Source organism: Ramularia collo-cygni (assembly GCF_900074925.1).
Source record: "Ramularia collo-cygni strain URUG2 genome assembly, contig: RCC_scaffold29, whole genome shotgun sequence".
NCBI classification, from domain to species: domain Eukaryota; kingdom Fungi; phylum Ascomycota; class Dothideomycetes; order Mycosphaerellales; family Mycosphaerellaceae; genus Ramularia; species Ramularia collo-cygni.
In genome coordinates, this window is record NW_019716283.1 from 193675 (window position 1) to 205750 (window position 12076).

At 51.4% G+C, this 12076-nt stretch overlaps 7 protein-coding genes; 4 read left to right on the top strand and 3 right to left on the bottom strand.

Moving 5' to 3' along the window:
* Positions 1 to 51: 51 nt before the first annotated feature.
* Positions 52 to 1129, top strand: RCC_11355 (related to enoyl-CoA hydratase/isomerase; the record flags this gene model as incomplete). XM_023776576.1 has 3 exons in its annotated part: positions 52 to 198; positions 381 to 788; positions 842 to 1129. 3 exons carry the CDS (start codon positions 52 to 54, stop codon positions 1127 to 1129), a joined length of 843 nt encoding a protein of 280 aa, XP_023632344.1.
* Positions 1130 to 1482: 353 nt separating this feature from the next.
* Positions 1483 to 2418, top strand: RCC_11356 (uncharacterized protein; the record flags this gene model as incomplete). XM_023776577.1 has 2 exons in its annotated part: positions 1483 to 1788; positions 1852 to 2418. 2 exons carry the CDS (start codon positions 1483 to 1485, stop codon positions 2416 to 2418), a joined length of 873 nt encoding a protein of 290 aa, XP_023632345.1.
* Positions 2419 to 3167: 749 nt separating this feature from the next.
* On the top strand, positions 3168 to 4054 carry RCC_11357 (uncharacterized protein; the record flags this gene model as incomplete). XM_023776578.1 has 2 exons in its annotated part: positions 3168 to 3211; positions 3262 to 4054. 2 exons carry the CDS (start codon positions 3168 to 3170, stop codon positions 4052 to 4054), a joined length of 837 nt encoding a protein of 278 aa, XP_023632346.1.
* A 359-nt stretch (positions 4055 to 4413) lies between these two features.
* Positions 4414 to 6213, bottom strand: RCC_11358 (related to Mn2+ and Fe2+ transporters of the NRAMP family; the record flags this gene model as incomplete). XM_023776579.1 has 2 exons in its annotated part: positions 4414 to 5221; positions 5273 to 6213. 2 exons carry the CDS (start codon positions 6211 to 6213, stop codon positions 4414 to 4416), a joined length of 1749 nt encoding a protein of 582 aa, XP_023632347.1.
* Positions 6214 to 7644: 1431 nt separating this feature from the next.
* On the bottom strand, positions 7645 to 8415 carry RCC_11359 (uncharacterized protein; the record flags this gene model as incomplete). The annotated part of the gene is made up of 1 exon (XM_023776580.1): positions 7645 to 8415. One exon carries the CDS (start codon positions 8413 to 8415, stop codon positions 7645 to 7647), a length of 771 nt encoding a protein of 256 aa, XP_023632348.1.
* A 495-nt stretch (positions 8416 to 8910) lies between these two features.
* RCC_11360 (probable ThiF domain protein) lies at positions 8911 to 10672 on the bottom strand (the record flags this gene model as incomplete). XM_023776581.1 has 3 exons in its annotated part: positions 8911 to 10136; positions 10331 to 10436; positions 10490 to 10672. 3 exons carry the CDS (start codon positions 10670 to 10672, stop codon positions 8911 to 8913), a joined length of 1515 nt encoding a protein of 504 aa, XP_023632349.1.
* A 289-nt stretch (positions 10673 to 10961) lies between these two features.
* Positions 10962 to 11989, top strand: RCC_11361 (related to vesicular integral-membrane protein VIP36; the record flags this gene model as incomplete). XM_023776582.1 has 2 exons in its annotated part: positions 10962 to 11081; positions 11141 to 11989. The coding sequence occupies 2 exons, from the start codon at positions 10962 to 10964 to the stop codon at positions 11987 to 11989; spliced, it is 969 nt and encodes a 322-aa protein (XP_023632350.1).
* Positions 11990 to 12076: the final 87 nt, after the last annotated feature.

Sequence of the window (12076 nt, forward strand, 5' to 3'; positions counted from 1 at the left end):
GAGCCGTGTCTGTCCTCCATTTGGACACTGCGTTGTATGCTGCGACGGGCCATGGCGTCCAAAGCATCTCAGGTGCTATTTGAGCTTCCCTTTCGCGGCGAACATGATGCTGGACACGGTAAAATCGTGGCAACACAGCCAGTGGCGAAGGTCTACCTTCTGACCTTCGAGAATGGGCCTGATAATAGGCTTCTAAGTGTACGTGCTTTGTCAGAGTCCTCATCATGACCCTTGCGGGTTCCGATCGGGTGCTGTTGAGGTGACAACATCATTTCGAAAGATCAAGATTGTCATGATCTGTGCAAAGGCAGACTTACAAGCCGCAGGGGGAAACACTTTTGAGGCCACGGAGCTAATCACCTCGACTAATTCTCTTCCAGTCTCTTTGCAACGCCCTACTTCTAGCCTTGGACATTCTTGAGCACCKCTATCCTGCTGGCGTGGTGATAACCACATCTTCCATTCCAAAGTTTTACTCTAATGGCATGGACCTCGACCACGCGGCTTTCACACGAGCATATATGCCGAATGTGCTGTATAAACTATGGCACCGCTTGCTGGTGTACCCGATGCCAACCGTGGCATTGATGAATGGACACGCTTTTGCTGGAGGACTGATGTTGGGAATGATGCACGATTATCGGGTTATGAATCCTCACAAGGGTTTCCTATGCTTGAACGAGGTTGAACTGGGAGCCCCATTACGGGCACCGATGACGGCAGTGTTTAGAATGAAATTGAGCGGAGCTACTTTGAGGAAGTTGGTGCTGGAGGCATATCKTTTCAAGGTTGGTCATTGTCAACAATGTTTGAGGGTCATGGTACTAATTGTAGTGTGAAGGCTCTCGAGGCATTGAATGAAGGCCTAGTTGATCATCTAGGAGGGCTGGACGAGACTTTGGCATTCATCGATGAATTTCATTTGGTGAAGAAGGCTCAGCCAGGTGCAAGTGGGCAGTCTGTGTATTCCCGGTTGAAAAGGGAGATGTGGCGGGAGACTACTGATATGCTTGAAAATTGGGCGGAAGAGCATGTACGGGAAGAGAAAGTCCGAGAGCAAGTGGAGAAAGAGCGGCAGTTGAGCCTGAAGAATGTGGCGGCTTGGGAGAAGATAAAGGGCAAACTGTGAGGGCGTAGCGAGGGAGCTGTAGAGGTACGTCGAATGAAATCTGAGATCTGCGGCAAGTATGGATCCAACGTTTCGCACTGACAAGACGCTTGAACAAGTCCGCAGCTGGCGCGTCGTGTGTACAGATCGCTGTCACTCAATGGAGACGTCCATCCGCTGACAGTATTGAACTACAAAGGCGGCTTGTGGTAGAATATTCTCCGCCGCGCCGCTAAAGAAGCTCAGAGGTGATTATGTTTGCTGCATGACAAGCTCCCCGTTTGTTGCTGCCAGCTTGATCCACCATTTATTTAATTTGACAGTCCTGAGATACTTCCTCTCTCACCTTCCAGCTTTCGTCTGCACCACACACAATGTCTCAATCCACCTACGTCTCTGGTGACTTCTCCGTCGTCAAGGACTTCTACAGCGATTGCACCATCCATATCTCAGGAGGAGAATCATTCAGCGCTCACCGAGTTATCTTACACCTCCACTCGCCTGTCTTCAAGGAACTGCTCAGCGAGAAGGCCGGCAAGGGAGAGGATGGTGGTGTTGTACYCGACTTGAAAGACGATGATCCTGACGCTCTGCGTACGATGCTGCACTTCTTCTACCACGGCGTCATCGAATTGACATGCTCACTGCCGCTCTACGTGACTGTCTTCCAAATTGCAAACGTAAGTCTCTCACTGAGTGTACACTTTCTAAGTTGAGCTGAACCAACTTCCGATGTCCCTTAGAACTACCAGGTGTCAAACCTGAAGACCCACGCTTATGACCAGTTCTTCAACATCTTATTCAACGAGTCTTGGACTGCGAACGACCTGATCGATGCGGCCATCAAGTTGGAGGATACCGTCAACGCGACCGAAGAGACTGCACGGATGAGAGGCAAGATCCTGGAAGCTGTCTCAAAGCGCTCATGCGGGCTTTACAACGATCCGTCCTTCAAGAATTTCATCCAGGAGTATCCAGAATGGGTGATTGATTTACTCAAGATCTACGATCCGGAGAGTCGGTCACTTGATGGGGGCGATCAGGGACCCGGTGGGAACGGGTCTGGCAATGATCACGATGCAGACGAAGGGAATCATTGGGGTCTTGACAGCACGCACGACCAACATAACACGAACATCGACACGGAAAACAGCTATGAGCCGACCACCTCATTATTCACCATCCCTGGTCGTACACTGGGTGTAAACGCGGTCCCCCGTCCGGGACCCTTTTATGGACCTGGAATACGAGACCCACCATCGGATGCGTTCAAGGCACGGAGCGAGGCTATGAAAAAGATATTTGATTAGATCGGGATTGAGTATGTTTGACTGTAAGGTCGATTTTTGGCATCGTTCCCGTGTTTGTATCTGCGAGGATGCTGAGGGGAGACAGAACAAACGTGACCTTGGGTGGTTAGAGGAGGATCGGGACTCTCACGCCTGTGGATCATGTAGCAGCCCAACCTTACTGATTGTGTATCTCTACTGGGTCGACCAAAGAGCGTTGGAGTTGGTGACTACCGCGCTATGCAAGGAGTTAGGGACCATGTTCTCCCTACTACAGCGATAGAGTCATTGTAAGAAGATTGATTGAAAGCACGTTTGTCTGTTCAGAGCGTCAAACTTTGCTACTTGAAGCTACCTGTCCGCGGGCTGTCCGCGAGCGTAGTGATTGTTGTACTGTGAATAAGCCCTGCAAGCTTCATTTTCGTCCCAGGCTTCCGAAGACAGACAAGGTATCTTGTGGGGATTTCGGGTCGAAAAATGGTCACATTTTTTTCATTCAGCATGTGGCCAGCAAACAACCTTACCATTTCAGATGGGTGATGTTCTGGAGGAGACCTCTTCCTCTTCTCTCCCAAGTACCAATTTCACATGAAGGGAATTTCAACTTCACTTTGGATTTAAGGTTTACGCGGGTTGCTCTTTCCAGAAACAAGAACAATCTGCTCGACCTTCTCCAAACATCGACAACATCCAAACTCGCAACTTCAAACTTCCGCATCACAGCAACAACATCGTCATTTCTCTTTCCACCAACCACAAGTGAAATCAGCATGTCCACCAGCAACGCGCCCGGTTTCGTCTCGGGCCTCAAAGCGTATGTCGGTCTCTTGTAGTACCAAGGCGAGTATTTATTGACACTCACAGCTTCTTTGACAACCCGCTCTACTCCGATCTGACTCTCATGTGCGGCGGCGAGGAGTTCAAGGTCCATCGCATGCTCCTTCATGAGCAGTCTCCAGTCTTCCGCAAAATGCTCAACGGCGGTTTCGTGGTAAGCCACGCTCCATCTGCAGCGCGCACTTGTGACTCCGCTGATATTAAACAGGAGTCTGTCACCAACCAGAAGGTCATCAACGTCTTGGACGACCCATCCGTCTTCCGCACGTTCCTCAAGTACCTCTACACCGGCCAGTACGACGACACCGCTCGCGGCGAAATGGCGCCACCAGAATTCGCCATCTCCATCTACGCCATCGCAGACAAGTACGACTTCGAACCACTCCGCAAGGCGGCCGCGCGTAAGCTCGATGAGACCTGCGACCCCAAAAACAACTCCAATGACTTCATCGCCGCAATCTACGCCATCGAGGCAAACACTGCACCACACGACATTTCGCTCTGGAATGTCGTCATCCCCAAGATCAAGGCAAACATCTCGGCGCTCCTCCAGTCGCCGGACTTCATGCAGATGGCCACCCTCGACATCCCTGATCTGGCGGCCGCACTGTTTCAGAGCCTCGACCAGTCGAGCGCTGTGGTGTTCCGGAGCAGAGCAATTGCACTGCCGAAGATCTCTGACAACAACGTGAGCAAGGTGAAGGAGGAAAGCAATGTCGAAGACGAGGAGATGAGTGATATGGAGCAGCCTGCTCCGGGTCGGCGTCAGCCTCGCAATGGCCCGTACCGTGGACATGGACGTCGTCTCGGCGATGCCTAGGAGCCTAGGACTGAGGCACCATGGCGGTGACCATGCCATTCAATTCGGCGTTTGGGAATGGGAGGGAATCTCGTGGATCATTAAAGGCGTCCTGGGAACACAGGAAAAACGTGCATGGTTGATAGGTTTCACATCGAGGCCAAGCACGTAGCTCAGGAGTTCATCTCGGTCATAAATAATTCCTCCACAAGGGGTCTTAAACTCGTTTCGATACTCGGACCTGGTCCTTCTCGATCTGTGCTCGAAATTCCAGCATCGCAACAACGAGCTTCATCGCGTGAGATATCATCATTCATGGCTGTTCCATAAGTTACCTCCGACTTCGCCTCCCGCAGTCGTTCTTCTGGCTGATCGAATTCTCAATTGACACCCAGTCCAGTCAAAATGATGTTGGCCACATTCATAATCACAATGATGCCCCAGATCAGGATCGCCAGCGTAGCTATGATCCAATGATTCCTCATCTTGACAGGTGTTCCCGTCTCACCCGCATCGCTGCTTGTTGTGATCACCGTCATGTACTTGTTGCGGCAAGTGTAGTAAATCAGCGGAGCCGTCACGAATGGCAAGATGACGCTCAACGCGACCTGGGATCCGACCAAGGCCTCTGACAATCCCCTCTTCCCGATCGTGCCTGCCACCAGGATTGCTGGAACAATAGAAATGGATCGCGTGAGCAAGCGAGTGGCCCATGGCTTGAGTTTCCAGTTGATCTGACCCTCGCTGATCATTTGTCCCGCCATTGTGCAGACAATGCCCGCTGAGCATCCCGAGAGGAGCAACGCAACAGCAAAGACTGTTGCTGCCGCATGACCAAGCTGGGTGTTGAGCAGGTCGTAGATTCCAAAGAGGTCGGCATCCTCGGCGCCGTTTACAGAGTAGAGTGAAGCACCACAGACGATAAGGATCGCACTGTTGATGAACAAGGCAAAAGTGAAGAGTGAGAGTGATAGCTCCACAATCGAGTATTTCATGCAGCTGTTGATTGCAGAAAGAGACGGGCGATACTTTTCAACCACGTACTCATCCTCATCGTCCGATCGGGCTTCTGTGTAGTTGTTGTGGCGAATGTCAAATTGCTTGAGTCTAGGTTGGTTGAGACCGCTGCCTAGATATAGAGAGTGGGGCATGACAGTAGCTCCGAGGATACCACAAGCCTGGTACAATCTGGATGGCATGTAAGTACGACGTCGTGGCAATGTCATCCATCAGACTTACCCTTTACTTTCGATCAGCGCTTTGGATGGAAGGTAGCCTTTGAACACTTCGCCTGCTGTGGTTCCCTCGATCAGGGAAAGTTGGTAGCAGAAGCACACTGCGACACCCATAACCAGGAGCATCACAAAGCACTCAAAGACCCGTAGTGCTTTCATAGAGCCTTCCGGTCGGTAGAAGATCAGGATGAACATTACATCCAAGATTGAGATTGCGCAGCCAGCCACGATGGGTAACTTTGGGGCCAGCAAATTGAGTGCAATCGCGAATCCAATGACTTCTGCGATATCGGTCGCTATCACTGCGGCCTCTCCGAAGAAGTAGAGGATGTAGYTGAGCCATGGTGGGCAGTGTTTCTTGTTCATCTCCGCTAGGTTCAAGCCCGTGATGGTACTGACCTTGATGGAGAGCGCTTGCAAGAAGATGGCGAATATGTTGGAGAGCAGGACCATGAACAGCAGTCTGAATCGATACGATGCTCCCGCTGCGGCATCTGTGGCGTAGTTACCAGGGTCGATGTAAGCAACCGCAATCATGAATCCAGGACCAATGAACTTGGCGAATTTGACTCCAACACGTCGAACTTCTTGAAAGGGCCGCTGCCAGCGAGGCAGCGGGTTTGGGTTTGGAGAGCTAGAACTGTCGTCGCTGGTGGCGCCGATTATTTCTCGAAGCATTTTCTCTCCAAACCCAGGGTGAGCGATGGCATTACTTCCATCGCTTGTTGCAATTCGTCTCCGGATTGAGTCGCCGTCGGTGGCTCCTGCGACTTGCGCAAGTTCAATGTTCAGGCCATTCTTATCTCGAAGTTTGTGATCGGATTGGAGTCGAACGGAAGCCAGGTTTTCGAGATCACTCCTTGTGGTGGAATCGGCATTCAGGTCGTTCGGACTCTGATTGAAGCCATCGGGCAATTCAGGCTCAGTACGACTAGGGCAATTCATTGTCTTTGGCCTGGGCTCTTCGATCCCGGGTTTGGATAGAGGCGAAGGTGAGGGCGTCGTGGATGTGACTCAAACGAGAGAATCTCAGATACAGCACGTGTCTGTAGGTATATGGATGTCGGGAGTGGATGGACGAGAGCAGGTGCTTCATGGATGACTTCTTCTATTTGCCCAAAGATCCCGGTCTCGCCCGCCACATCGGGATCATCATCTTAGGTAAGGAAGAGCGTATTTTCTCCCCGGCTGCATGTGCCGCGCGTTAAAAAAAACCGATTCTCATTTTGATATCGCAACGTCTTTCACAGCGGTGGATATCGACACAGTCCATGGGAACAGTATTTTGAGCATGGAWTGTGCAAGGGTGTCAGAGCAAGCCTTTCCAAGCAGTGTCAACTCTTGGATTCTCCAAAACAAGCATCAAAGATCGACATGCCCTTCCGATGGGGGCATGATCTTCGTGAATATTCTCCACAGCTGCGTACGGAGTGGTCCACTCTCCACGATCTCATCAAGGTTGTTCCTTAGAGGTCTCACTCCTCGCCGCTCCTGCCTCCGCGGACGCCCGTGATTGGTCGGCAAGTAAATATCCCGATAGGAAGTGAAAAGAGCGGCAATTATGCCGACTTCATTCCACGGTATCCGCACATCCGAATCTAGACTTTCGCTCGAAAAACACAACTTGTAAAATGCCGCATCTAGGCCGTTGGGGCTGGTAACACCACAGGTATGAGAAGTGTTATTGCCCATACGAACACCCAATCTGTRAGCTTGCGTTCACCTAACACTTGATGGTTGTCCATTTGCGATGCATTCTGCCCTGACACTGCTCCGTTCTACTGCAGAAAACATCAAACGACCTGCCATGCATATCAGCCAAATTTCGGCACTATGGCGAAGAGTCAGCCGTTGCGGTCTTGATATTTTTGTAGCCGTCTTGTCTACAGTTCGATCTTCCGAATCAGCCAAAAGGAATTGTCATCTTCCCCAGCGGACCAGATGCTGTATACGAAGTCCCTCGCCGAATCTGGTCCTTGCAGTCGGGAATTTCCTCCTTCGTGGCACAGGGCGTCTGAACGCGCCAGCGGTACCACGGGTGCATAAACCATATTGGTTCGACTAAAACGACCTCCGCATTGCCCAGTCTCCCCAGTCGCGGTTTCAGGCAACATGCGCGTGACGGGCAGCATCTTTCGGCCAGTCACAGTCTCACTCAATCATCTCTTTGTACAGTGTGCGACAAGTGTCGAATGGCCTCCAGCTTGCTCAACTTTGAATCCTCTCAACCCTCTCTCTACTCAGCATCGACTTCTGGTTTGCACCAAACACGGCCTTGCCAAACAGGAACCAAAAGCGATGGGAGACGAACTTGCGATTCAAGCCAGGAGAACGGCCTCTGGCGTGACGGAATGCTGCACAACCCATCCCATGTCTCTAAGACTTGGTGGGCTTCTGGGCGATGTGGCACCACAGATCATACCAGACCAACGGTCCACTGACTCGAATTTCCTGCTCAATATTCGCCTCTGCAGCTCTAACCTCTTCCCGTGACAAGTTTCCGGTGCGCTCTAAGTAATCCAGTGCTCCTTCGGCAACAACACGGGTAAGTCCTATATCGGGCGCAACGGGATACATATCCGAGTCGCGCTCCACGAATCCGTGGCTCTTCAACATGGTGGAGATTCGGTACGTGCTGCCAACGTTCCTCGCTTGTATGACATCCGTATAATTCCTGAGAAAGGCTCGCAAATTTGATGCATCTGGCGTTCCGGGTGTGGATCCTGCTATTCTCGCGGTAATAGGATCCCAGTCCACCCATTGTACCCATCCTCCAGGTCGTAATAGATCCGTCATGTTCTGGATAGTCGTCTCCCAATCGTCAACCCCCATTGAGGTGTGCAGGAGATTCACGACCACAACATCGAACTGCTCCGCGGACTCTGGGGCCACACCAGTCGAGGAAGTCATCTGGGTGGGGGACAGAGTTGACCACGGTTTGTCAATTGCGGGATCCTCGTCCAGATTAATGGGAGTATCAGACACGACCGCGACGCGAAAACGCTTTATACCAAGATCATCTCCGGCCAAGCTTCGTCTCACTGTAGAATGTAACACGAAGCCTAAAGCGTTCGTAATGTATTTTTGCTGTCTCTCCAGCCTCGAAGTTTCAGATGGGGAGAGATTGTGCTCATCGTCGGGCGTCATGATGCTTTGATCATTAAGAGGGTAGAGAGCGATAAGACCAAAGGATGGATGCATCAGAAGCTTGCAATCTGTCTTGGCGCGCTTTTAGGGTTAGGGTTGGGGTAGTTATTACAGCATGGAAACCGGGTGCATGCCTTGAGAATCAATATCAACATCAATATCCGTCGACTGTTGGGTAACTCAGAGTATAGGACCCACCGAGGGCAGACAAAGAATATGGCCCAATGATGATGTCTACTACATAGTGTATTTCCTTCTCCGCTGGAAACCCTCCGTGGTTTCAACCTACCGAAGACATTTTTGACAATGCGTGCTATTTGTCCCTACAACCGGCTTGTGTAAACGAGCAGCTGTACGCAGTGCTGAAGAGACGAATACGGAGGCATTATGCTTAATACCCATTACAGAGCCAACGAATACAGCAAAGCGTTCTGAAGAGGTAAAGGTCGTTGTGTCCTCACACCCCAATGCCATAGATGCAGTAGGTCTAGCTAGCTATCTCTGAGCTCGATATACTCGTTCCTCTCTCATGCGTCTCTCCACCAACGCAATGACCTCTTTATCGTAGACCTCCTCTGGCGAACGCCCTTCTTTGAGGACCAACTTTTCATGCTTGGCAACCTCGTCCTTGGTCAAACACACAAGGGCGTCTAGCTCCAACTTATCGGCCTTCTGTCCAGCCGTACTGGTGTCAATCCAATCACCCTCTGGTTTCCGCCATCTTGTCAACGCAAGCCTGCTCGCTAAGCCCGAGACCACGCTACGACCACGAAAGACCTCTTCGATCAAGTATCCCACATCGTCGATTGTAACGGGAAGGCGCAAGCCGATCGGATCGTGACCTTGGTGCCTTGCGGTCCGCTCTTCCAGTCCTTGGAGGTGGCCCAGGATCCCATCGTACATCTTCTCTCTCGCTTTGCTCACAATGTACTCGTGTGGGTACCTGGAGATTTCGAGCATGATGTGATTCGCCACACAAAGTCCAAATACTGCTGGCATGGTTCCGAGGACAGGTAAAATGCGGACGCGGAAATCGGGCAAGACTCCCAACTCGCCTACTGATCCCTTCTTGAACTCATCTTCGGGAAGAGGAAGAAGCTGCGCTTTTCCGGGTCCGGTTTTCTCCGAAGAATAAACTACTGGAATGCCGTCTTTGACGCCGCGCATTCGCAGCTTGCGCCTGGTGCTTCTTGAAAGGGGATCGTCGGTGGATGCTGATATGTCGCCAATAAAGACCCTAGTAGGGTCGGATTTGCAGCCTGCACCCATGGAAGAGATGACGGGAATGCCATTCGTGGCACAGTAATGCAACAACGCGACCTTTGATTCGATATTGTCAATGGCATCGATCACATAAGTTGGATGTTGTCCATCTTTCCAAGGCTGCAGCTGGACGGTAGCAGTAGATTCGCCAAAAAGTTCGTTCCGGGAGTCGAAGTGCGTCCATGGTACAACCTGCTCTAGTCGTCTCTCGAGACACTTCACCTTTGGAGTGCCCACATCTGCCAAGGTAGCGACCGCATGGCGATTGAGGGAGCTTAGAGTGACTTGATCGAAATCGATAAGACGAAGACGTCCACATCCTGAGCGTGCGAGCGCGGCAGCTGCATGTGAGCCTACGCCTCCACAACCGACGACAATGATAAAAGCTTTTCGAAGTCTCGCCAGTCCTTCGTCTTCGAGRAAGACCCGATTTCTTGCGAGTTGTTCTAGGATAAGGGCTGGAGCTGACGTTAGTACGGCTTCCCGGTTCTTGCACATGAAGCATTCTGATGAAATGCAGCGAAGAATGGCATCTAAAATGCTATTTCGTGGTAGGGTAATGGCCAATGCAGTTCGAATCAAAAGCAGATAATATTGCCACGCCCCGATACGATTCCGCTCGATACATGAAGATGCCCAGGAGGTGACATACCTTCATCGTAGTCTCCCAGTCGCGCTCTCCTTGCAAGTGCCGCGCTTCTTTCATCATCTCGGTGCTCGACCGCCTCCTCAGGAACAGCGCCCCCGAAATCATTTATCTAGTCTATGAGTCAGTCAGCGTCGTTTGGAAGAGATAATCCACGATGCATACTCGCTCCACATCATGAGGTGCATCCACATCTGGTATCGAGTCCTTCAGATCGTGAATGTCATATCGTCTTCTTGCTTCTTGCAATCCCACCACGGCGCTCGCCGCAAGAAAACCCGATACTACTGCAGTGAGACCAAGCTGCACTTTATGAGACGAAGCAATGTCTGTGAGCCATGATGACATTGTGGTGTCGTGAATGGCAAAAAGTCGCGTGCGAAAGCGCGTTGCTTGGATAAGGTAAAGAGAGGTGACTAAAAATACTCCTGGTCCGAGTTCCGCTCTCACGCGCTACTGATTATAGAACACTTGTTCGCGGAGCAGCTTCAGGTTACCGACTTGTACTCTTGCGCGCAACACCCATTGACCGTTGCTTGAGCACCGATCGCTCCGGCCATTTGTCCTGCACAGCTACTGCTCAATTTCTTCGGAGTTTGCGTACTTTCGGCAAACGAGAGGGCACTTAAGAGCAATCATGGCTTTTCAGCCCGGATTGTGGTTGGTGACCATACTGCTGGCAGCATGGAGTTGCGTTGTCGCAGCGGAGGAGTCAGACATCAAGTCAATTGCGTTGAGGACACACAGTCTGCAAATGGTAAGCCAATTCCCAGAATGAACAGACACAGCATACGACAGCTGACACAGCCATTGTAGCCCTACCTGGATAGTGACATGCAGAGCAGGTGGTGGGACTTTGGAGGAACGACCGTCGTTCGCGCGGATCAATACATTCGCCTCTCTGGCCAACATCCTTCGAGTGCTGGATGGATCTTCAGCCGTGTGCCCCTCACCGCGACGAACTGGGAGATCGAGGTGGAATTCAAGATTTCAGGCACAGGTAGTCTCTTTGGCGATGGTATGGCGATGTGGATCACGAAAGAGCGCGCCGAGATGGGAACGGTGTTTGGCATGAAGGACCGCTTCGAGGGACTGGGAATTTTCTTCGACACATACAAGAATAACCGCCCGGGTGTGGTATTCCCCTATGTCATGGCCATGCTGGGAGACGGACAGACTTCATACGACCAGGCCAACGACGGCAAGTCGAATGAGCTGGTAGCTGGCTGCTCTGCTCGCGGCATAAGGAACCCTGACTTTCCCACCAAGGCTAAGGTTCGGTACTTCCAGGACAAATCCCTGACCGTGGACTTGATGTACAAAAAGGAGGACGAGTGGACGCGCTGCTTTGAGGCGCCAAATGTCAAGCTCCCCTCTGTGACATATTTGGGCTTCAGCGCGGAGACAGGCGAGCTGGCGGATAACCACGACATCATCAAGGTTGAGACGAACAACCTCTACTCTCCGTCTGGCTCAACGGGTTCCTCTTCGGGCACCAAAGACAAGAATGACAGGAAGAGCAAGAAGAACAAGCCGATCACATCGGCCAAAGAGGGAGGTAGCTGGATGTGGTTCTTCTTCAAGTTCATCATCTTCGGCGTGTTGGTCGCTGGAGGCTACGTTGGATGGACAGCCTACCGTGCTCGGACAAGGGACAGGTTTTGAAGCATAGGTAGACATGATGATGAGGTAAAATTGTCTATATTTCTGGAATTACATCAAATGTCCAAACGCGTGAAAGCGAATGGTGTC